Below are 25,967 nucleotides of genomic sequence, written 5' to 3' on the forward strand. Positions count from 1 at the left end.
TCTGCAAGACCTCACTTCAACCCTTTCTTGTTGTTCGTTTTTGCATTACTACATTACGTCACTTTATATACGTCACTTCCTCACTTTACATATGTCACTACCTCACTTTACATACGTCACTGCCTCACTTTCCATACGACACTACCTCACTTTACATACAGAAATTACATGTATTGTCTGTTGTCAATTGTGTCTTTTTTAGCCACGTTATAAGTGCCTTGCATGTCTTGCACGCTGGGTCCGAGAGGACATTAATTTCATCTGTGCTGTATGTCATGCATATTAGCATATTTGACAATAAAGCTGACTTTGACTTTGACTTTGACACCTATGTTATACACCATCAATTTGCCATCAAGTGTTCGAATAAAGGGACAGAAATGAAATTCAATGCATCGCTGAATTGACAGAAACAAGAAACAGATCACAGTCATCCTGAATTGCAACCATGGCAATAGTAGAACACATTTTTCATCCCCGTATTGTTTTGTCAACTAATATATGATTGTCAAGCGATGGCATACTATTAATATGGTAGTGTATCGCCGCCCCCTCCCCCCACTATTTTGTCTCCATGTGTGCACGTCACCCCCAAACAAAACATGAACGGGAAAGACAGCAAGAAGAGGAAGAGGCGGTAGAAACTCACATCATCATCATCATCATCTCAGTCCGAGTGGCCGGCTAGCGAGCGGTCGTTCATCGCGGTGCGCAGCCACTCGATCCTGCTCACCGACCGCCTTCATTCATCCTTCCCTTCCTCCTTCCTGCCTCCTTGCTTTCATTCTCCTCATCTCTCGCAGTCCTCTCGGATGAATGTGTATCAAAGTGTGTGCATGTGCGTGTTTCTGTGTGTGTGTGTGTGTGCGTGCATTTGGCTAGCTTCTAGTTAAGCGTCAAGGACTCTGCGGTATGACAATTTTGCTATCAAGTCATTTCAAGCCAGCATCTGGGACAATAAAATCTGTTTTTTTTTTGTGGCCAAAGACAGTTTGAACTTATAATAGTTTTACTTAACATTTGTGTAAGAGCCATAAGGATTTTTTGTTAAAGTATAGATTTTTGTTGAGCTGTAGATCCTGGTTGTGTGGATCAGGGAGTCTATGTCCCTTTCGCTCTTAGCATACAGCGTTATGTCATCCATGTAGAGGAGGTGACTGATTGTAGCTCCATTTCTGAGGCGGCATCCATAGCCTGTCTTGGCGATTAGTGGGGAGAGTGCATCATCTTGGTATATACCACATTTGATGGACACTTGCTTGCCATTGGGTTCAAGTGTGTTTTCCACATTCTCATTGAGTTTGCAACAAAGGCTCTCAGGGTCCTGTTGACCTTATACAACTCCAAGTATTCAGTGATCCATGCGTGTGGCATCGAGTCACATGCTTTCTTGTAATCAATCCAGGCTGGGCACAGGTTGGTATGTCGGGACCTGCAGTCTTGTGCGACTGTTCTGTCAACCAGCAGCTGATGTTTGGCACCTCTAGTATCTCTACCAATGCCTTTCTGTGCTTTGCTCATGTATTCATCCATGTGTTCACTTATCTTAGCCGCAATGATGCCTGACATGAGAGACAGGTTATTGGCCGATAGTTGGAAGGAACTGCACCCTTTGAGGAATCCTTCATGATCAGGATTGTTCGCCCTTCGGTTAGCCATCCTGGGTGAGTCCCATCCATCAGCAACTGGTTCATTTGTGCTGCTAGGCGCTTGTGGAGTGCTGTGAGTTTCTTTATCCAGTAGGTGTGGACCAAATCCGGGCCTGGTGCCGTCCAGTTTCTCCATACCTGAGACTCTTTCTTGTATGTCTGCCGCTGTGATGGTAACTGGGTTCTGTTCAGGGAGGTTGCTGTGCTCCTCTTTCAGAGTCACCAGCCATTGCAGACTGCTGTTATGTGCGACCTCCGTCTCCCATATGCCTTTCCAGTATCTTTCAGTTTCCAGCCTTGGAGGGTCTGCTCTGCTGTTAGAACCCTGCCACTGAGCGTACACTTTCGCAGGTTGTGTTGCGAACAGCCTGTTTATTCTTCTGGACTCATTCTCTTTCGTGTACCTCTTTAGGCGACTGGACAAGACCTGGAGCCTTTGTTTGGCAGTTTCGAGTGCTTCAGGTATGGTTATCTGCATGTACCTCTTGGGTATTGGCCTTTTATTCACACCTCTCTGGGTCTCCGTCAATTGACTCACATCTTTCCGAGCCGCCTTGATCTTAGCCTCCAACCGTCTTTTCATGGTGGGTAACGAATCTCGTGGCTCTCACAGTTGCTCTTGTAACCAAGCATTTCTAGGATCACTGATGCTGAAGCGTGTATCAGCTCATTGATTTCCGTGATCGTTCCAGTCGGGATCGCTCTCAGTGCTGCATTCACAGTTTCCATGAGACTTTCAGGTGGTACTTCACATAGCCGTTGTAATCGGTTTCTTGGTTGCCCAGTTTTTATTCTTGCCATGATCTTATTTCTCAGGTCAGTTGCTGCTTTGCTCAGCATTTCATTCATTGGGGCTGGCTTCCCAATCTCCTCATTCATTGGGGCTTGCCTCCCAATCTCTGGTCTAACCTCTTCCTCTGATGTGGAATTTGTGTTGTACCTCATCAATCTCAAGTTGTGAAAGCAATTGCCGTTTGTGGATATTGGAACACTGAGCTACTAGTTGTTTAGTGGTCAACCGTGACTGTGGGTTTCGAAGTAACCATTCAGCCCCCATTCTCCGCATGTAACCGCTCTGACTAGGGTTGCTTGAGTAGTAGCATTCCAACAGAGCCATGTTATCGCATCTCGTCCATCTCCGCTTTGTTCCAGTAGCCCATTTTTCATCAAGGTGCTCTGGTTCCCCAGCACCTGACGCAGACCATGTTTGGTCGAGCGACATCTAAGCATGTCATTAGATTTATTGTCTCTCATCATTGTATGAGGTAGGCATTAGGGTGAAGGGCCACACTGGATGATGTTTTGTACTCATTTTATCTCTGCCCTAAACAGGATTCGAACCCTCATGTGTGTGTGTGCGCGCGTGTGTGTGTGCATATATATATATATATATATATATATATATATATTCCTGGTGGAGGTGGTGGTGGGTTTCAAACGGTCTTCTAATGAGCTAATGTATCTAGTTGGCTACCTCGCTGGCTATTTGCTATGGATTAGCTATCTAGCTGGCTATCTATTAGTTTCATGGCTAGCAAGCTGGCTGTCTAGCTGGCTATCTATTGGTTATCTATTAGCTAGCTAGCTTTCTATCTATTTGAGTTACTTCCGGGTTGAGTGAACCCTGGCGCGTGTGGCTGCCGCTGCTCACCCACAGAAAAATCTATCTACCTATATGAATGAAATGTATTATTATTATTATTGTTATTATTATTATTATTATTATTAATATGATGCGTTTTTATTAATTTAATGTGTGTAATATTACACTTTTTTTTTATTTCATGTGACACAAAGTTCAGGGTGTGCCCAACCTACTGCCCTAAAACAACAGGGACAGGCTCAAGTATGCCTCATTCTCCACCCTTAAAATTTCGTAAGATTATTTTCAAGAATGTCATCATTTTATGGCGTTTCCCTGCAAAACAACATCCTTTCATCCATGCATTATCTGAAACGCTTCCTCCTCACAAGGCTCGTGGGCGTGCTGGAGCCAGTCCCAGCTGTTTACAAGCAGAATATTTTGTAAATATTTTGCTTTATTTATTGAAGGGGGAAAAAAGTCACCCTCATATTATTTCCCCATCTAGGGATTTATAAAGATTATCGTGACACATTTTGTGGTGTAAAAATAAATTATTATGATTGACTGGGGCCTTTACCTTTATAATATTTTTTTTTTTAAACAAAAACAGAGTTTTCGTCCTCTCACATGTCCATGCGTGTGTCCCTGTGTGTGTATGTGTTTGGCCACTTTCCACCCAAGCGTCAAGGACTCTGCGGTATGACAATTAGACTATGAAGTCATATCAAAGCTCCATCTGTATGCGTCTCTTTGCCCCTTTCAGCACAGCAACGAAAATCTTTGAAGGCTAATTTGGAAGGGATTCTGCACTCCAGATAAATTAGGATCCAGATCCAATATCGGGGGCTTCGTGCAACGAGGCCTTTTTTTTCTCCAAGGTAACAACGGAAGTCCAAGATGGCGCCTGAGTAGGCAGCCGTCAGCAAGTTCTCTTATGAGCCTTGCTTTTTTTTTGTTGTTTTTGTCTTGTTTTTGTGTTTTCTTTTGTCACTTTGTGTTGTTGTGCGTCGTGTGGAATCGGATACCAATTGTTTTTCAGCATTTTTGGCCACGACAATCATCAAGGAGGAGACTGTGCTGGGCGGTTGCGCCTTTTCGGCAGCATGAATATGCCAGTACTGTTTTTGAATGGGAGGAATGTCTGTGCCATTCGACTGTCATCGCTGGACACCACTGGGGCCATTGTGGTTTTTTTGCGCCTGTAATGGGCAGCATCTTCACAGCCCCGCTTTGTTCAGCGGAAAGGTCGGTGCTGTTGGACAGTCTGCGGCTGGATGGATACATGGCTTGAGGAACCCGCGATAAGAAGGAAGGAGCGTTAGCACAGAGCTGAGTGAACATTTTTTGCTCGTAACTCAAGACAAAAATTGGCTAAGCTAATTTCCTTAATGACCATGCAAGACCCGATTAGTGCGAGTCGATCCCAAAAGCACAGCACGAGCAAAATACCCGCCCAGCGGTCCATGGGGCACATTAGACATGCGCCCGGCTCGCCAGATGGCTGCTTCCCCAACTCGCCCCACCCTCACGCAGCTGTCCATCCTGATCATCTTCGAGCTCTACCAAGCCGAACCATAATGGCCGCCGGCTGTTTGGTGGGAGCACAGAGAAAGTGATTCAAGATTATCATGGAAGGCTGAAAAATTTCCAGTTTGCTTCAATAAGGCAAAAGTTTTTCACCTTTTGAAAAAAATTCTCCACTCAGTGTTGGTAGGCAAACATTGTCGCCGCTGATTACCTTTGACGGAGTTGGCGATGAGGGACGAGCTGTTATACGCATGAACACATGCGGTCTGTTCATTTCCTCCGCTTGAGATAATTGGAAGGGCCAGCGGCAGGTCAGACGAGGACACCCGAAAAGTCATCTGCGCTCCACTCAGACCGCTTTACGACATTTGCTTGGCGGGCGAGGAAGAGTTTCCCTCAGGAAACGGTCGACAACAATGTGGCCTAAGTCGCTCATTTGCAGCTAGCGGGGCTACTATTAAATGTTAGATGTATTTGAGAGGGACTGACATGTTTTTAAGCCAATGCAGATCACAACATATCTACATTATATATAAAAAAAATCCTTGTCTCAGGCCCTTGGGTGGTGTCTGTCCCGCATTTTAGCTCAGGTCTTCTACCAAAGGCCAGGAAGCTTGAGGGTTCTGCGCAGTATCCGTTCTGTTCCCAGCACTGGGCTTTTCTGGACCAAGATATCCGATGTTGGTCCCAGGATCTGTTACAACCACTCGTCTAGTTTGGCGGTCACTGCCCCGAGTGCTCTGACCATCACAGGCACGACTGTCACCTTTACCTTCCAGGCTCTCTCTAGCTCCTCTCTGAGCCCTTAATATTTCTCGAGTTTCTCATGTTCCTTCTTTCTGATGTTTCCATCACTCGGGACCGCTACATCCACGACAATGGCTTTCCTTTGCCCTTTATCTATGACCACGATATCTGGTTGGTTGGCCATTACCATCTTGTCGGTCTGTATCTGGAAGTCCCACAGGATCTTTGCTCAGTAATACTCGACCACCTTGGAAGGTGTGTCCCATTTTGACCTTGGGGTTTCCAGTCTATACTTCGCACAGATGTTTTGGTAGACTATGCCAGCCACCTGGTTATGGCGCTCCATGTAGGCTTTCCCTGACAGCATCTTACACCTCTTTGCACAACCTACACCTTGGGTCTTGCCTAGTGTGGTATGTCCCTGCCTCTATGGTTCTGGTGCTCAGGGCCTGCTCTTGAGCAGCCAGGATGAGTGCCTCTGTGCTGTCCTTTAAGCCAGCCCTCTCTAGCCACTGATAGAACTTCTTGAGATCAGCCACTCCAGTTATGGTTCGGTGGTACATCCCATGTAAGGGCTTGTCCTATCATGATAGTCCCTCTTCCAGCACCTACTCCTCTGTTCCCCATTGTCTGAGACATTGTCAAAGAACGTCATCCATTGGAGCTTTCTCCTTGATGTATTCATGGAGCTTGGATGTTTCATCCTGGACAGTGGACAGTGGCTCTCACACTCACTCGTCCCCGGCCTCCTTCCTTATGGCTTGTTTACAGTCTCAGGGTGCTGGATTTGGGATGGAACCCACCATGCATGTTGAGGAGCTTTTGGGTCTTAACATCCGTGGGCTGAATCTCTTCCTTTGGCCAACTTATTATTCCCACAGGGTATCTGATCACTGGCAGGGCATAGCTGTTTATTGCCCAGGTCTTGTTCTTGCCATCGAGCTGGCTTCTTAGGACTTGCCTCGCCCGGTCGTAGCCGCTTTCCTTGTTGCTAGTTCGAGGTTGCCATTGGCTAGTGGTATACCGATGTACTTGTAGCTGTTTTCAATGTCTGCTATTGTTCATTCATGGAGTGAGACCCCTTCAGTGTGGACTATCTTGCCCCTCTCAGTCACCATCCGACTACATTTCTCCAGCCTGAATGACATCCCGATGTCACTGCTGTAGATCCTATAGCGGCTAGATACCTCAGCGGGTAAGACATCGGTTTGGCATACGGGAGATGAGGGTTCGATATACAGTGAGACCTCGGTTTACAAACCCTTTGGCTTACGAACTTTTCGGTTTACGAACGTTACATTTATGAACATTTTACCTTGGCATATGAACTATTTTTCGGGATACACACGGCGCTGCCACAATGAGTGATGTGTCATTCGCGAACGAGCCCGTTCTCCTAATAAGAAAATGTTGGCCTCTGTTTTTGTCCTCTATTCCCCGCCCTCAGTCTTCGATTAAAGCCACGTGATTGGTCAAGAACGCAGCAGTGGGGGATGGGGTTACAGACAGAGAGAGAGTGAGGCCGTTCTGCAAAAAACAAAATGGCGTCTTTGGTTAAAGCCACGTGATTGGTCAAGAACCCAGCAGTTCGAGAAGGGGTTAAACATTAAAGAGACAGGCAGACAGAGAGAGAGTGAGAAAACACACACGAAAGTGACAGAGCTTGAAACAAAAAAAACAAACGCGTGAGAGTGTGAGAATAGTGAGAATAGTGAGAAAATGGATAGAAAACAGTTAAAATATCCCATCAATCAGGCTCCACAAATAACCCGCACAAGTCATCTTTACACTTGATGCAAAAAGCTATCATCCCAGCTAAACAGATCACAATTGATGAATAACTAGATACATTTATCACAGAGAAAGCACCCACAAGGGATCATTCCTCAAGATGATGAAAGAAGCCCATGTTCCTCATCAAGTGTTTAATGCTGAGGAAACCGAACACTCCATTCCATCAAGCCATTAATGACCATCACAAAGGTAAATAAAATGACTATTGTACAGTACAGTTTATTTCTTTAATCATAATACTATAGCACTTTTATTATACATAAAATACGGTATATTTTGTGTAGTTTTAAGGCTTAGAAAATTAGAAAGTAGAAAATTATGGTTTATGGGGACCTGGGAACGGATTATTCTCTTTTTAATGGTTTCCTATGGGAAATTAATTTTCGGGATACACACTTTTCGCCTTACACACTCTGTCTGGGAACCAATTAAGTTCATAAGCCAAGGTCCCACTGTGTATATATATATATATATATATATACATACATACATACATACACATACATACATACACATACATACATACACACACACACACACACACACACACGCGCTCTATCTAGAAATGAGTGAACTGACAGACGTATGAGTAAACCTCAAATGAAGTGAACAGCTGCCATAACGCTAACCCTATAACAGCTGGTACCTCCTTCAGGGAAAACGGCATCCTGCACCACTACAGTCACAACACTTTGCAGTCAGAGTCACACCAACAACAGAAGCAAGTGTGATTCAGCATGTGGTCCGTGCCCAAAACAATTGAACACACGCTTGATTCCGAGCAGGACAAAGCGCTTTGGTGGCGGCGGGGAAACTTTTTTCTTACCTGGGAGCGTCAAAGCTGTCATAGGAGCCCACTGTGTAATGACGGAACAAACGCTTAGCACGCTCCCCACGGCTCTCTGAAATCAGAATTATAATTCACGTTAATACCAATAATGCATATACAATCAATCAGAATTTCTGGTAATACCAGTAACACATAAACAATGGATCACTCCCCCCCTCTCCCAAACGATAAAGTCAAGATAAAAATTAAAAAAAAACTGACCTGATCTGGCTTCTTGACTTCGAAGCAAGACTTCCTCGACACATTCAGAGGGGAACCAGCCGGTACGACCACGGACCGTTCCCTCCCAGTAGCCGCCTTCTCCCACGCTCAACACTGTTGGCCACACACAAAACCGGCATGTCATCCATCCAACAAGGATCATTCGGATTTGAATCCTGCAGCTCGCTGAAATGGTTCCTGGAGGTCAACTTGTTCACTTTCTACGAACGGATCGTCTGGGACTCACCTTTGACCTTGTCGCCCTTGCTGAAGCTGATTTCCCGCTCTCCCTGGGCCGAGTGCGCTCGTGTGGCAACAAAGACGCGCCCGGGCACGGCGCTGTACAAGCGTCGACGCTGGCCTGCGGTCTGCGTGCTCGCTGTGCTTGCGGTAGCAGGGGCAGCGGTGGGCCTGAGATTGCGCACATTTCAAACACACACAAGGCAAAATGAGACACTGAGTACTCGGGTGGGCTAACTCCTTTCTTGGTTTTATCCAAGCGTTATAATTTCCAAAGAAAATGGGTTGGGTGCAATTTGAATGAAATCCAAATTCCTTCTCGCCTCACCCTTGCTTGCGACTCTGCTGCCGGCTTCGGTCCTCCTTGTCCCCGATCCTCCCTCGGGACGGGGATCGTGTCCTGGCCCCTCGTGGGCTGCTGGAGCTGCGTATGGTTCCTGTGTGTTTGAATCCCTATGAGGGAAAAATACAGAATTTGAGGCCCATTTGAGAATTGTGAGGAACCAAAAGGTATAAAAGTACCAAAGTCCAACATTTTTTTCCCCGGTGGGGTACCTGCACAGAGACGATATTGGTGCTCAGAGAGTTGGGCATGGCCATCCAGTCGGGTAAATTCATACTGCTGTCACTGTTGGCACGCAGGAACGGGTGTGGGTGAGGCAACGTCAGGCTGTGCGTGCTCTCGCGCCTCTGGGGGGCGTACTTTGGAGACTCCACAAAGGGAACTAGGAGATGGGAGTGAGGGGTTTTGGGGTTATGGTTGGTAGCCCAACAGAGGATGTACTTCCTGAAGCTGCTGAAGAAGCATGACCTGCCACGGGAGGTGCTACGACAGTTCTACATGGCAGTCACGGAATCAATCCAATGTTCTTCCATTACGGTTAGGTTCAGGGCCGCCACAAAAATGGACAAAATACGAATTCAACGGACAGTTAGGGGGGACGGAAAAAAATCATTGGCACCGCCATTCCTACTGTAGAGGATTTGCCCACTACAAGAACCAAGACAAGGGCACGGAAAATCCCACTGGACCCTCCGCACCCTGGCCACCACCTTTTCCAGATACTCTTCTCTGGCAGGTACAACTGATCCATGTGCACTAAATTCAGCAGAAATTTAAACAGCTTCTGCCTTCTGGCCATTAACTCTGTAAACCACATGTGTCAAAGTCAAGGCCCGTGGGCCAAATCTGGCCCGCCACAATATTTTATTCGGCCCGCGAAAGCAAATCAAACTTGTGAAATTCATTTTACCACTGATCACTTTAGCTCCGCTTTATACTTTGCACAGTTGTTCCTGAGAGGTACCACTTACCTTCTATACTTATTTGTATTGTATTTTTATGATGATACTAGAGCAGCGCATTCTACAGGAGACAAATTCCTTGTGTGTTCTAAACACTTGGCCAATAAAGATGATTCTGATTCTGAAATATTTAAGGAGCATGAACAAAATTCCTCACAAGGAACACTGTTGACGTAATTGGTGAGACCAATATTGTGTCGCATTTATTTATTTTATTCTTCTTCATCTTCTTCTTATTTTTACTATTAGTACTAGTTGTAGTAGTAGTATTTCTTTATTTATGAAACTAGGTGGCGAAATGTCATGGCCACCTTTGTTTTGGTCATTAAATTAACCCATTTACGCCGAGCTTGTTCATATAAACACAGATTAATTCATTAAAAAAAATCACAACAGAGTATCAAATAGGTTCAAACGGAGTATATAATTAACAATAATATAATTATATACAATTAACAATTATTAATAAGAAACATGGAAAGAAACAACATTAATGCATTTGAAAATGAATTTATCTGTGTTCATGTGAACTCGCTGGGTGTAAAATGGTGAAGACGGGGAAAGAAAAAAAAACATGACGGCCACCAGATGGCAGCATTGTGTCTTATTAAAGTAGCTCATGCATCATCAAAAGAAGAGATGATGAAAAGTATTTTTAATTAGTATTTACAAGCGATGACATCATGTAAGTCCATACACTCACACACGCACGCGCGCGCACACACGTAAATACCACTACTACTACCACCGCTACTAAAGAGTTTGGTAACAGTGATGGGGATAATCAAATGTGAAATTGTGACAGCGGTGATTTTCGTTTGTAAATGCTTTATTTTGCCATCAAACCTACACTTTTCAGTGTTGTTGTTTTTTATAGAAGAAAAATACTTTTTTAAATGAAAAAAAAAATCACATTTATTTTTATTCTTATTTTAATTGTTATTTATTTGTTCATTCATTCATTGATTTATTCGTTTGTTGTTGTAAATGCTTTATTTTGCCATCAAACCTACACTTTTCAGTGTTGTTTTTTAAAGAAGAAAAATACTTTTTTAAATGAAAAAAAATCCCATTTATTTTTATTCTTATTTTAATTGTTATTTATTTGTTCATTCATTCATTGATTTATTTGTTTGTTTATTCACTCATTTATTTACTTATTTTGAAGCAGCTAATATACTGACCTACATCGGCGTCTCGGTGGTTTTTGATGATCTCCCCTAGTTCGAAATGACCCGACACGACAGCCACCTAGAGTGAATGACATCACAATCCTTTATTTTTCAAACCAACAAAAGACTCACACGCCGTCAATCATTACCTGGAAGGGTGTTTGGCCGTTGTTGTTCTTGGTCTCTTTGTTGGCTCCTCGGTAGAGCAGAATTCGTGCACAACTTTCCTAATTTCATTTGAAATCGTTGTGGTCGGGACAATCGGAGAAAGTCGACAGACGACATATGATGTAAAACGTACCTTGTTATATATAGCACAGATGTGCAAGGCAGTGTTTCCAGATGCATTCTGGGAGGTGGAGTCGGCCCCGTAGAAAAGGAGGTGCTCCAGGTGTTGAGAGTTGCCGTTCTGACACGCCTGAGGAGCAACAACACACACAGAAACAGACACATTGGCATGCATTTAGACCATTGCGCATGCACACAAAGTATCATTTGTACAACAACTTCATTCTTTCATTCCGCAATGACGATTGTGCATGAAACTAAACGAATTTTGCCCACTAAGTGTTGATGGCGGCACGATGGACATGCACGCGCACACATAGAAGATGAAGACGAAGACGAAATGAGACGCAGACGAACAGACCTGGTGCGTTTCGTCCCAGCCGTTCTCATCCCTGATGCTAAGTTTGGCGTGGTGGTAGAGCAGCGTTTCACAGCATGAGGTGTCACCGCCTGTCAGCACCGTGTGGTACAGCGGCGTGAGACCTCTGCGGTCCTTGTAGTCTGGGGAGGCGCCCAGAGACAGCAGGACCTGTGCCAACATTTCAATTGAAAATTTAAAAAAATGTAACTCATTCACTGCCATTCACGAATTTATTCGGGAATTGAAAATATGACGTAGAGCGCTATTCCCAAATTATTATTGTTTGTTTTCTTGTTTGGGTGCCGATAAAGCTCTGGCCATGGCCTCTGGCAATGTTTTTCCCCTTCCACAAGGGGCAGCATTTCCCTTTTTCCATGTTAGTTCGAGCTTCAGCTGTTGTTAATGCGCTATATAAAACAATATTTATGTATTGCACGGTATTTTGGACAGCCACCCTTATTTCAAGCTCATATAACCCCAGACCCATATCATTTAGGAATTAACTCTTTTTTTCTGATACAGAAGAGAGTCTAAGGTTTCTTACACTGCATTGAATGTTTATGTAGTCGTAAAACTCAATATTCTGTGGGTCCTGAAATTCGAGTGACAATGATAAAAACCCTGGAGTGGACACAATTTTGTACGTCTGGCAGTGAATGAGTTAAAAATATATATAATTTTAGTGTTTATAAAATCGATTTTAAATGTTTTCATTAGCTTTAAGAATAATAAGAGTGTAATGTAAATTCTATGTGAACGCATTCATTGCCAGACTATGTGCAAAAATTGTGTACACTCCAGTGCCAGGGTTTTTGTCATTTTCACTCAAATTCCAGGATCCACAGAAGATTGAGTTTTAGGACCAATACACCATTAGAAACCTTAGACTCTCCTCTTTCATCGGGAAAAAATGAGTTATTTCCTAAGTTATATGGGTCTGGAGTTATCTGAGCTTGAAATGGGGACAGCTGTACAAAATGTAATACAGTACATACATATTGGTTTATATAGCACTTTAAAAACAGCTGAAGCTGGAACAAAGGGCTAACATGGACAAAAGGGAAATGCTGCCCAATTGTGGATGGGAAAAACATTGCCAGAGGTCTGACTAGCGCTTTATCGCCCTCCTTCCCCGCAAGAAAAACAAAACCCGAACAAATTCGGGAATGGCGCTCCACGTCATATTTTCAATTCCTGAATAAATTCGGGGATTGTGGTGAATGAATTATTGGAATGATTCCAACAATGTTTTTTTTTTTTTTGAATTGATTTAAATGACTTATGTTACAATTCAATTCTTTATTTGAATGCAAAAACATGAAAGAAATACTACTTCATTGTGATAAATTGATCTAAATTAACCAGTTAACATTTTACTGTATTTGTTTAACAATACATCGGTAATTTGTCATTTTGAAAAAAAAAAATGCACTATTGCAACTTTTTTTATTGTTATTCTTTTTAAATCATCACCATGTCCCGATTCCGAATAGGCCTTTTTGTATTGCATATTTTCTAAATAATATATTACCAATAACATCGTATATAACTTGTATATTTTATAGGTTATACAGTAAAGTCTCGTTATATCGATATCGGTTATATCGATAGTACTGCTTATTACGATACTATTTCTATGAACTCAAGGAGAAAATTACATGCCCGCATGATCGGATATATCGATAGTCCGGTTATATGGATATTTTTTCCGACTCCCGAGAATATCGATATAACGAGACTTTACTGTACTTCAAAACCAAATTCTCAAACATCTGATGGCTGACAGAGAAAAAGAAAATAATAAAAAACACAGTATATTCTGCAGTATAAGGCGCACCTAAAAGAACATTTTTTTTCAAAAGCTGACCATGCGCCTCATCATCCGGTGCACCTTATATGAGAAAATATGTCATTCATTGAAGGCGCCCCTTATAATGCGGTACACCTTATGTATATGAAGGTTTTTAAATATGTCATTCGTTGCAGGTGCGCCTCATATTCCAGAAAATACGGTATGCTAGGGAACACATGAAGGCAATTTCCGATTAAGATTTGCTGTTTCCCAGTGCGATTGTGTGTGTGTGTGTAGGTGACAACAGAGGCGAGTTTGATTTTTAAATGGCTCTCATGAGGATGAATTAAAAACAATGTCTGGAATTTACTGTGGTGTTATTTTTACCAAGAGGGCAATATGGCGGTGGCCTCGGACGGCCTTGTGGAGTGGCGTGAGGCCATCTTTGGCACGGAAGTCGATATGGGCGCCTCCCTCCACCAAGACCCGGATGGGCTCACCTCCACCCGGCTCGCACTGAACCGCCAGCGACAGCGGAGTCTCTGCAAATGCAAGCACACACACACACACACACACACACACGCACACACACACACACACACACACACACACACACACACACACACACACACACACACACACACACACACACACACACACAACGAGCGTTAGTGTAAACAGTCACCGTGCAAATGTGTGTGCGTGAGTGGCAGCAGAGGGGACACGATTCACAGCGTGTTCACACCCGCTCGCTCGGTGACACTCCGACTGTGAAGCGAACCTCCGCACAAAGGCGCAGACAGCAGCGAGCAAAAGGCGCCAAGAACAAAGTGAGGACGGGCAGTCCGAGGAGGCTTTGCTCACGTGATGCCGCATGACAACATACATGTTCAGTTTCAAAAATCAGAAATTGAATTGAATTGGATTTTCTTCAAAATAGACGGAGTCTCGTTTTTCAGTGTTGTCTTGACTGATGTACTTCTTTGAACAGCGTTTGCCGTATGCTCGCAGCAAAGATGTTTAGAGTCCCTTTATTCTTGAAAATCCACTTTTCTGAGAGCGGCCAAAAAAAAACAACTTTTGAAAAGCGGGAGATTTGGGTCTCTAATCGTGAGGTGTGAGTATTGTGGTCAAAATCGGGAGAGTTAAAGGACAACCGACGTCTCCGGACAAGTTGTGTTCATAATTTATTAGTCTCGCAGTGAATACATTTACACTTCACTGCAGCAAACGGATGGAAGGAAGAGGAAAGGAAAGGAAGAAGTAAAAAAAATATATTATTTTTTAATGTATATTTTTATATATGTATTATTATTATATAGTTATTTTGTTTTGTGTTGTTGTTTTTGACTTCAAGACGGCTCTGTGAGAATGGCTGCCTTTCCAGCAGGTCCTGTATTTTGTTTTTCTACTTAGAAATTATAAATAGGGAGATTTTCATATACTCGCGACTCTGTGTTGTGTGTTAAAATAATGCGAGCATTACAAAAGTGTAAATTAGAAGTGAATAAAAAGCAAAAATGATTTCATTGTTTCTTCATATATTCAATTCGTATAAAAATGCATTTATTGCGTTTTTCACCAACATTGTTGTCTTCATCCTGCTACATGAACATTTTTTTGCAACATCACATCCAGGAAACATTGCCTTCAGAGCTTGGAAAACTCGTCCCTGATTGCGAAATGCAGATTATGTTCGCCTTCGAAGTTGGCAAAGAAAATATCTGCTTTTGTTAGAGGAGTCGTTTTTACTGCTGGTGAAAAATGTGTGAATTTTTTTTCGTGTGTCCATCGACTATTTCCTAATTCCACATGTTTTGTTGTGTTTCGCAACAAAAATAAAAAAATCTGCATGCAACATATTGAACAAAATGCAAATGATACTCCACGATCGCTTGCTCTTATCCAAGAATATTCAGTTTGCCAACCTGACTGAAATTGACATTCATAACTTCTTTTTTTTTTTTGTTTTTTTTGTTTTTCAGTACGCTTTGGACTCTCGCTGATACTCTCCGCCATGTTTATTCATCTGCTGTTCTCAAACGTATTAGATCACATGCACTGCGAGACTTGAGCTCTTCTCGATTCTTATTTTTTTTAGCGCTGGCAGAAAATGACGGCGATTGTTACAGAAAGGTGAAAAATGAGAGCGGCCAAAAAAAAACAACTTTTGGAAAGCGGGAGATTTGGGTCTCTAATCGTGAGGTGTGAGTATTGTGGTCAAAATCGGGAGAGTTAAAGGACAACCGACGTCTCCGGACAAGTTGTGTTCATAATTTGTAAAATGGCTTCAAATGACATCTACTGAGCGTATTTTACAAAGATTCCACCGCATATAGCTATATTTTACCTTTTAACACTTGCGCTGAATATTCAGGAAGTCTTGTGTTTGAGTTGGTGACGAGTCCGTACGTGACGTCACTAAAGGACCGCCCTTTACCGTAAAAAAGACGCATTGTAGCAGTCCTTCCATCACGTCAATGTATTTTGCTGTATTGTTTGGTCTGAAAACCTTGTGTTGCACCCAAAAGCCGCCAGAAGAGGGTGTCCAAGCTCCATATAAGGAATTTATCAGCCTGTGGAAACGGAGGTGGCCACAGGAGGTCGCCATTTTGTGCCTCTTTTCTGGTGATCGTTTCTCCCCAATGTTGCCTCAAAATGGCATGGAATAAATTCTTTAATCGATTGCAAACATGTATGCTTTACTCTTCATAACTATTTGAATCATATTCATAACTGGATGTGTAACAAGAAGGCATATTCTCCGAATCTGAAGCCATTGTTTTGATTCTCCAGCAATGCAAGACGTCTTGGCGTGACGTCCCAAAATGGGGGCGGGACTTTCTGAAAATGCCCAATTCGCAGCTCAATTTTTTGCAGATTTTGGACACTTTAAGTCATTTTTATTGCTGTTTTGCATTTGAATAAAAACATATTGCGTGTTTTGGGTATTTTAGATGCTATAAAACGTTTTTCTGATGTCAGTTAAGAAACAAAAAAGTGACGTCGGTTGTCTTTTAACTTATATGTTACAATCTTGACAAACGTTGTTGCATTGGCTCAATCAGCGCATCTCCCATGACATGCTGTTTTTATGTGGTAAGATGTGGTGCTTACCCCCTGTGTCGGCATCCTGGTAGTTGGGATCAAGGCCTTTGTCCAAGAATTTACTCATCTTGTCCACACCGTTGGTTTGGATGTAATCCATGAATTTCTTCAGACTGGCCTGCGTGTTGGAGAGACACACAACAGTTAGTTTGCAATGGCGCCCGCTCACAAAAGAGGTATTGTCGTTTTTTTTTTTTTTTTTTTTGGAGTGCTCACCTTCGTGTGCAGTTTGGCCAGTTGCTTCTCATCCAGATTGGTCTGCTTGTACACTCGCGTCTTGTATCGAAACTAAAAGTGAAGCAAGAGAAGACGACTTGCATTTTTTTTTGTCCTTGAGGTTAAAATAAACACAGATGATGAGAACGCATTGGAAGGTGGCGAGCTTGTGATATGCTGTGTCAAATTGTATGCGTCAGTGGTGGGCCGTCACGGCCTGCAAGGCCTTCTCTGCTGGTCTAAAAATATCTGAATCACAGACTGATGTTAATTATATTTTGTCTTTCAGCTTCCTTTCATTGCTTTTCCCCTGTTGTGCTGCTTTCAGATGTGTGTTTTCGTATTTAAGCATTTAACTAATAACATTTCAGCCTTCATTTGTTACCAAGGTGAGTAATGCCTTCACAATCAGTTCTGCAGGCCCTAGAGCAACGGTCGGGAACCTATGGCTTGCGAGCCATATATGGCTCTTTTGATGATTGCATATAGGTTGCCGATAAAACTAAATACATATTCTCGCTTTTTCGCTGTTCATTTGTTGGGGCTGCAGTTGGCGGAAAGCGTAATTTTGATTGGATGATACTGTGTATGTGTGTGTGTGTGTATATGTGCTCTCATTTATATGTGGTTATGAGGACGAAAACCTGTTTACACAGTCACGTCCTGGGGACCATTTGACGTATGGGGACGAAAAAACCTAGTCCCCATAAAGAAAACATAAAAACTTACTCCAACCTTAATGGTTGGACAGCATCAAGGTGGGACAGGTCTGAAGCTAGCAAAAATAGCAAATCATATTGCAATTTTATGAGGTTATCATGAATTCACACGTTCATAGTAAAAATGCAAACAGTTTAACGACAGTATTTCTTAAGGTTCTTCAAGTCACAAGTTATTTCCTAGCCGATGGCACCCTCTAGTGGACGTGTAGTAAATCACACCACACACATCTGTGGAGTGATTCAGACATAGCACTAGTGAAGGCCTAGGAGTGACATGCACGGCCCACCACTGGTATGCGTACCTCCAAATAGGGCACCCCTTTCTCAAAGGATTGCGGGTACTCTTTGAGCAGCCGTTCTTCCTCCAAGAATTTGGCATCGTGGCCGTCGGTGGCGGGCTGGAAGAGCCCGTAGTTGAGAACGTCTCGCAGGGACTCGGTGAGCGAGCACAGCACCTGCTGCTTGGCTTTCCACACTGTAGCGTCGGGGTTGAAGCGTAAACATTTCTGTTTTTGCCCAAAAAACAAAAATAAAAAGCCATTTAATTTCAATGATCTTTTTGGTTTTATTACTAATATCACCCAGTCATCATCACAATCTTATAAAAGAAAAAAATGAGAACATCCCATTGTGTTGTAAAGTTTATGTTGAAAATCATACATTTAAAATAAAAAATAATATTTCTTGACATTTCTTTAAGTAGATATTTTCTTGATTACACTTTTTATATTTATTGCTCAAACAGACACAAACCTTGAAAAAATGTGGGCCTAAAAGTCTTATTTATTTTCTCCATATTTTCAAATTGACACATTTTCGTGGAGTGGCATTACATTTTTCATTTGTGTTTTTTTTAATGTGGAGAAAGGAAAAAAAAGGAACCAAAAAAATTGCTGCCCTTATTCCCTTTTTGTTTTTATTATATTAAAACAAATGCACAGAGGGTGTATGAAATATATTGACAGGATTGGGTCAATAGGGGTCGAAAATATCTTGCAAATATTTTACACCAACTCCCTAAATATATTCCATGTGCTTTTCCAGGAGTAGGCATTGTCCGCCTGATTGCTGCTCCGACAGTCAGAATAATCCCATTTACAAGACAAGCAGTGCATCTTCCATCGAGCAGGGGGAGCCAGCAACAACGCAAAATAGGTCAAAGCCAATGAAGAAGGTGCATAGAAATTAAACGGATGTAGAGTTCAGCTTCTCTCTCTCTCTCTCACACACAAACACACACACACACACGCGCGCACGCACACGCACGCAAACACGCATGCGTACGCATACTCATTGAAAGAGGCACCGTCAGCACAAGTCACGATACACAAAAGCGTGAAGGACAACTGTTTCCACAGCAACGCGGTACTGTCATGTCTTGACTTTACACAAGATAACTCACTGTCTCTCACACACACACACACGCAAACACACGGATTTGTGTATGCATTACATTCATTCAACCTCGGTTTTATTCACCGCCTCGCACACCCAGCGCGGTTACCATGGTAACCGGTTCATTAGCCGAGCAAGCTGCTTGTTGCCATAGAGACTTCCCGTAGAGATGGGGTACTTTTTGTGTGCGTGCGCGTCTGTGTTTTGTGTGTGTGTGTGTGTGCCTGTGCGTGTGTGTGAGCGTGTGTAAAAAGGAGCGGGGGCTTAGAATGGAGGGCAAAAGAATCAGTGAGAAAATGATGATGATTAGTTGATCTCGGTTTCACGCACACAACTACTACGTCTCATAACTGGGCTCCTCCGTTGCAATTTCGGGGAAATAAAAATGCTGACAATGGTTATTCTTAAGGCGCATTAGAGGTTTCGGACGGCCTATCGAGTAGCGGCTCCACCAGATCTGTCAACCAAGTCCCGTCGCAAGCAGACCGGGTGAGTTTCTTGTTGTGGTCCTCCGCCTCCTCATCAAGGACAACCAATCGCAGACAGGTTATGTAAACATTTGTTCAAAAAAGAATTGATCTGCTCGTTGTGTTGATGGCTTTAAGGCTGTCTTTAGAAAGCGATGTAAATGAAATACAAAGCAAGAATAGTGACACCTCAACTTACGAACTTAATTCCTTCCCAGAAAGTGTAAGGCAAAATGTTTGTCTGCCAAACATTCATTTCCCATAAGAAACCATTAAAAATGAGAATAATCCGTTCCCAGGTCCCCATAAAACATGATTTTCTACTAAATAAGCCTTAAAACTGCACAAAATACCTTCTTTTATGTATAATAAATGTGCTATTGTCTTGTAATTCAAGAAATAAACTGTACTGTCTAAAAAAGTCATTTTATTTACCTTTGTGATGGTCATTGATGTAGTTGCCTCTTAATGATATCCGAGTGAAGTTGCCGCGCTTTCTCGGCGATAATACCCTCACTCACGCGGTCCCCTGCTAGCTGCTTTTCGTTAATCCAAATCAACAGAAGTTTTTCAACCTCTTCTATTGCCTGAGACCGTTGCTTAGACAACACACTTACAACTTAGCATACTGGTATTGGGACGCTAAGTCACACAAACACACATCTCGTTCGTGTTTTTCGATGATCTCCTTCTTCTGCTCGATCGTAATTTTCTTTTTCTTGTTAGGCTTAACACTAGCCGGTGGTGGGGTCTTTTTCGTCCCCTAATATCAAAAGTACTCCACTCGATAACAAAGCATGTCTGCACTCAAAGAACGTGGGTGTGGAAAACTAGTTCGCCAGCCACCATGGCGCTGTTCAACCGTGTGGTTTGGCATTCAGCCGCCGAAAACTAGTCCGCCAGCCACCGTGCCACTGTGTGATTTGGTTCGTCCGCCGGAAACTAGTTCGTATGCCAAGATTATATTCTCGCGAATTTAATGTTCGTTAAGCGAAAGGTTCGTGAGCTAAAGCGTTCGTGAGCCGAGGTATCGCTATACATGATATGTTTCCGGCAGCTATGTCTCACTGAAGAAAAAGATCACATCACCAAAATGTGGATTTACTTGCTGCTTTTTTAGCGTTGAAGTCCACAAGGGATCGGTCACATAATTTTCCAAAATCTCCAAGTGAGCCCCATGAGAGCTGGCCCATAAAGAACTAAAACAAGACAATGCTACTTATTGTTGCATAAATGTGGATTGATTTTGCTGTTGCTTTGTAACTACATCAAGTACTGGGAAATAACCAAATAGAGGAAGACAGTGCACGACATGATGCTTTCTGGATCAAGAGAAACAAAAAAAAACTACATTATATGGGTCTGGAGTTATATGAGCTTGAAAATCCAAAACACAATGCAATACATACATATTGATTTATATAGCGCTTCAACAACAGCTGAAGCTGGAACAAAGTGCTAAAATGGAAAAAAAAATGAAGTGCTACCCCCTTGTGGAATGGAAAAACATGGCCAGAGGTCTGGCCAGTGCTTTATCAGCACCCCTAGCAAGAAAAACCAAAACCCGAACCCGAGAATGGCGCGCTACGTCATTTTCAATTCCTGAATAAATTTGGGAATGGCATTGAATGAGTTAAGATATAAAGTTAAAAAAAATATGATTAGCTCTTGTGCGTGTTGAACTCTGAAAAAAACTTCTGAGATTGACACAAAAATCCAGGACCGGTTTTGTTAGTTTTCTATTCATAGCTGCCAATAGAGAGCAAAAGCAAGATGGTGCTTAATATGCTGCTCTCTGAACTCGGAAAGATTCCAGAAAGAGTGGATGAAGACGAACAGTGAAAAGAGACGTGGTGGGCGGACGAGAAGTGAGATTCCACTTCTTTAAGACTGGATTATTGTGTTCATTTCTTTATTTATTTTGGGGGGTAGGCTGCATGAATACATAACTTGCTTGTGTTGAGCTCTGTGCCGCCTCTGTACCCCCAAGCTTGAATCTAACACGAGATCCTGTAAGTGTGATCGGGAAGTCAAAAATAGTTTTTCAATTGAAACATGACGATTTATGATATGTCACTTCCAGAACTCAAGCAGAAGAGGGGAGGGGGAAGGGGGGTGAGAGAATATATCCAGGAAAAGAAAATACAGGGATTCCAGAAAAGAGGAATTAAAATTGAGGAAAACGAAACAGATCAGTCGGGGGTCAAGGAGGCCGTAATTATATGAATGCAAGATTGCATATTAAATATCTGCTACATAATTATACAAATACCATTTATTATGTTGATAGAGGTTTTTCACCAACGTTGGTCATCACTCATCAGGTCTTATTCAAGTTAGTTAGTTTAGTATTATAAATGATAATTAAAATCATGGTATACTACTGGTCAACAGTAACAAACACGCCCTATCATAATTTCGTTAATTAGAAAAATAACATATGAATTCGAATGACTCACCAGGTAGTTTGTAATTTTGCTTTCTCAATCTTTTTTTTTTCTCTGCATGTTTGCTTCTCACAAAATGCTGTTTGAGTGACAGCCAACCTTTGCCACCATAGTTGATCACTTTCTAATCGCAAAGACTGCAAAGGGCTTTCCCCAGATTTTTATGTTTGAATATGAAATCTGAAAGCGGGCATACGTCGACTTGTTTTTCTAACCCTGCTCAATTCCACAAATTCTTTATCCCTCCATCCAGAGACGTCACTGTTCCACTATCACTCCTGTGTAGGATATCTCTCTTCCACGACATCTTTACAATGTGAGTCAGCAATCACACAGAACACGTGCACGTCAGCTTTACATCAAAACAAAATCTATATACTGTATATATATCTAGCCTACACTGTCTATACTATTAACACATTAAAGCACAACCGACACCATTTTTTGTTTTCTAACTGACATCAGAATAACGTTTGATAGCATCTAAAATACCCAAAACACGCAGGCTGATATTTTTAGTCAAATGAAAAACACCAATAAAAATGACTTAAAATGTCCCAAAACTACTTCAAAATGACCTCAGAAAGTTTCACTTTCAGAAGGTCCGGCCCTCTTGTTCATGACGTCACGCCAACACGTCTTGTCTTGCTCTAGAATCAAAACAATGGCTTCAGATTCGGAGAAGATGCTTTCTTGTTACTCATCCAGTGATGAATGTGATTCAAATAGTTCTGAAGAGGAAAGCATACATGTTTGCAATCGATTAAAGAAGTCTTTCCGTGTAATTTTGAGGCGTCTGGACTCCAATGTAGCATCCAAGAAAATTCATAAGATGGCGCCCAATCTCCGTTGAAAATGGGCTGATTTGTCTGCTGGGAATTTGTGTCAGCTAGTATCAAATAGTAGTCTTGGTGCAACACACAACGATTCACCATCGCGTTAGTTACGTGTTTTCCTTCTAATCTCGCCATCAACACAAAGTTTTCAGACCAAACAAAGTATGCAAAATGCATTTTGTGTCGCTTTCTCGGTCAGGGGCGTTCCAGACGTGACATCACGGGAGGCATCGTCATCCAACTTAAAAACAAGACTTCCTGAATATTCAGTGCGAGTCTTGATTTAGTTGCAGTTACAATAGCTCAATTAAGATGAACATTGACTCGCAAGGAATTAAAATTTTCTGTCAAGCATGGTTAATGTTGGCCAAAAAGGTTGTGTTGTTGCCATAGTTACACAAAACGAAGTTGGCGGTTGCCAAAAACCGACGTGCCGGTCGCGTTGGCGTTTTTTTTTTTTTTTTTTTATTCTAGCTCCTCGGTGTCCACTCACCGTTTGTTTGATGTCCGGAATGCCGATGCGGAACACCATCATGGCGATGTGGGCGTCCTCGGGGGAAGGCGGACCAGTGCCGGACGTGCGTTCCTTCTGCCTCCGCTGCTGATGATTAGCCGACTGCTGGTGCGGGGGATTGGCTGAGTAAGGATTGGATGCGTGACCCAGGTTTCCAGCTCGTCCGGCGCCTTTCCCCAACGGCCTCTGCCCCTCAGCCCTGGCACCCCCTCGCCGGACTTCCACCACATTTTGGTCCTCCAGCTCGCCGTTTTCCTCCTCACCGTCCTCGTCGCGCTCATCTTCCTCTACTTCCTCTTCTTCTTCTTCTTCTCCTCCTCCTCTTCTTCTTCCCCCGGGTATGGGTGTCTGCTATTTCCTAGCATCCTCTGGTGCTCCTCGTCGCTGGACAGCGGGCTGAAGGGCATCGTCATGGTGACAGAGAAACTGGCCCCAAAGGCAACGCCATCATTCACAGGGTGATGCTGAACAGGAAGGACAAAATTACGAGAAGGTATGTGAAAAAAGCAAATAAGAAAACACTGACCCCAAAATATATAGATATACAATAACCCACTTAAGTCGAGTTAAAAAGAGCAGCTAACAGGAAATAGATAAAAACGCATGATTTACTGATAGTAGCGTGGGACAAACTGACATTCAGTTGTAAAGGGATTGAACTGAAATTTAGTCACAGTTATAAGCAATTTATGAATAAGGCTATAACATAACACACAGGTGTCAAAGTCAAGGCCCGGGGTCCCAAATCTGGCCGGCCACATCATTTTCTCTGGCCCATGAAAGCAAATCAAACTCGTGAAATTCCATGATGCTTGCTAAAGTCCGAACCAAAATTTCAAATTGTACCATGTAAACCACAATAACACTCATTATTTTTTACTTCAAATTTAAAAACTCGTTATTGATTAATTTGTTATGCCTTCTGTATGCAATATGTGGAGGAGATGAAACATTGTAATGGCTTCCCCAAATTCATAACGGTCCTCGAGAGGAAACCGTAACTACAATGTGGCCCACGGCAAAAAAATGACTCTGACACCCTTGACGTAGCATCATGTGGAAAACGCTAAGTACTGTAAATATGTTCCCAACGCATCACATTGCATTGATTGGATGACATAGAACGGTTAGCCAAACTCCAGCGTAGTAAAAATGAAATTGGCCAACTGACAACCAGGTTCACATTGCTAGCTCTAAAATCCAAAGCCATGTCCCCAACAAGAACAACAAAACATCAAAATGGCAATGAAAGTAGCCATGCTAATCTGCGCCTGATAATCTATCTGTCATCTATTTCCCCTCTATCAACCTTCCTTGGAGACCCGTATCCGTTGCGGGGTCAAATCGTCGAGTCATCTCAATGGCATTTTGAAAAGCACATTAACCCCGCTAAACCTTCAGTGAGAGGGCTAGGAAGGGGCCAGCATTAACTATGCCATTTTTTAAAACATTTTAAAAAAAGATAGCTTTCATGCCCCAGTCAGCCAGATTTCATGAATATGTAAAAGATTAGTCGAAGAAGAGGGTTTCAGATCAAATGAGGCATTTCAGCGTGGTACAAGCTAGGCTAGGTGGAAGCTAAACTTGAAGTGAGTTTCGGTGGAAGATGGGACTGGTGTCATGTTTCGGTGTCCAGATAGATTCCTGTCCAATTTTTTATTTTTTTCATGTCTGTACTGATAAATTCATTAGTTGCTAGTAGCTAGCAGGAGTTAATTAGTGGCTAGAAGCTAGCAGGAACTAAAATATTTGGATTGGATTAGCCTTTATTAGTCTCGCAGTGGAGAAATTTACATTTCACAGCAGCAAAAATGTATGAAAGGAAGAGTAAAGGAAAGGAAGAAGTAGAAAAACAAAATACAAAGTTGCTGTAAATGTGCCATCATGAAGTCCAAAACAACAACAAAAAAACAAATAACAAATAATGGGACACAACACAAAAGACAATTTCTGTACCCTCTTTGCAGTATGAAGCAGTTCTAGATAAAAGAGGAAAGGATCAAAGCGTCCTTTTCACTAGTGGATCAGGGAAGTCATGGTGGAATGTGCGCGTCTGCTACAAACTAAATGTTGAAGCAAACACGAAGCTGTAGTATCCATTGACGAAAAGAGACTCTCACATCTCCTGTCCCAACATAAATCCGCTTCAATTCCAAGCCGCGACAGTTCCACATACGCATCGGCGCTCTGTGCTAACGTTCCTTTCTTCTCATTCTCATGTCTACTTACTTTCTCCTCATATAAAATATTTGTGTTCATCTAGCCAGTGTGTTCGTCTTTGATAAAAAACTATGATCCTGTTAGAACTGTACTTTTGTACAAATACTGTCAGGTAAGTATGCTTTTTGTTTACATTCTTATTTTTATATCGTTTCTCTTACTCGTGCAGTCTTTTGCTAAACTGTCATCAATCAGTCAACCAATCTGCTGTCTCAGGGATGTCATCAAAACAAAGACAAAAGTGACATTCAGTCCTCTTTTTAGTCACACAAACGCCAGCGTGGTTCGCTCTGCCCTTCTCGTCTATCTAGGACACTTGTATAGATAGACCTTCTCCTTGTCTCGGTCCCCAGGACATTTGACTGGGAAACTTCCAAAGAGCATATCGGCCCACTTTCCCGCCGTGAAAAAGTGGAGCGGCCAATTTGCCTGCCTGCTTGTTTGACACTGTCTCACACAAATGTCTGAAAAACAAGGGCGGTTTATGTGGTTTGGTTTGCGGTTCACTCACACTCATGCGTACACGTGTGA

The 25,967-nt window shown here is 42.5% G+C and overlaps 1 protein-coding gene and 1 long non-coding RNA gene across 5 annotated transcripts in view; one reads left to right on the forward strand and one right to left on the reverse strand.

Annotated features, from left to right (window-relative positions):
* Positions 1 to 25,967, reverse strand: part of shank1 (SH3 and multiple ankyrin repeat domains 1) — a 58,096-nt gene that overhangs the window by 20,144 nt on the left and 11,985 nt on the right. For 3 of the 4 annotated variants that reach the window (XM_089018123.1, XM_089018125.1, XM_089018122.1), the window contains exons 3-16: positions 23,196 to 23,680; positions 17,860 to 18,063; positions 16,836 to 16,907; positions 16,629 to 16,737; positions 13,899 to 14,053; positions 11,720 to 11,887; positions 11,372 to 11,488; positions 11,220 to 11,297; positions 11,083 to 11,149; positions 9,149 to 9,318; positions 8,922 to 9,046; positions 8,601 to 8,764; positions 8,354 to 8,467; positions 8,129 to 8,204 (exon numbers count right to left, since the gene is read on the reverse strand). In XM_089018123.1, coding sequence (XP_088874249.1) covers positions 8,129 to 8,204; positions 8,354 to 8,467; positions 8,601 to 8,764; positions 8,922 to 9,046; positions 9,149 to 9,318; positions 11,083 to 11,149; positions 11,220 to 11,297; positions 11,372 to 11,488; positions 11,720 to 11,887; positions 13,899 to 14,053; positions 16,629 to 16,737; positions 16,836 to 16,907; positions 17,860 to 18,063; positions 23,196 to 23,237 — 1,661 coding nt within the window. In that variant the 5' untranslated portion in view covers positions 23,238 to 23,680. Of the gene's footprint in view, positions 1 to 8,128; positions 8,205 to 8,353; positions 8,468 to 8,600; positions 8,765 to 8,921; positions 9,047 to 9,148; positions 9,319 to 11,082; positions 11,150 to 11,219; positions 11,298 to 11,371; positions 11,489 to 11,719; positions 11,888 to 13,898; positions 14,054 to 16,628; positions 16,738 to 16,835; positions 16,908 to 17,859; positions 18,064 to 23,195; positions 25,892 to 25,967 lie in introns of those variants that run through there. The other variant, XM_089018124.1, reaches the window with a different exon arrangement.
* On the forward strand, positions 19,206 to 23,314 carry LOC148885749 (uncharacterized). The gene is made up of 3 exons (XR_016117998.1): positions 19,206 to 19,441; positions 22,120 to 22,182; positions 23,177 to 23,314. It is a non-coding gene; the product is annotated as an uncharacterized LOC148885749 (long non-coding RNA).

This window comes from Hippocampus bargibanti, linkage group LG17 (genome assembly GCF_051943395.1).
Source record: "Hippocampus bargibanti isolate YZ-2025 linkage group LG17, ASM5194339v1, whole genome shotgun sequence".
NCBI lineage: Eukaryota > Metazoa > Chordata > Actinopteri > Syngnathiformes > Syngnathidae > Hippocampus > Hippocampus bargibanti.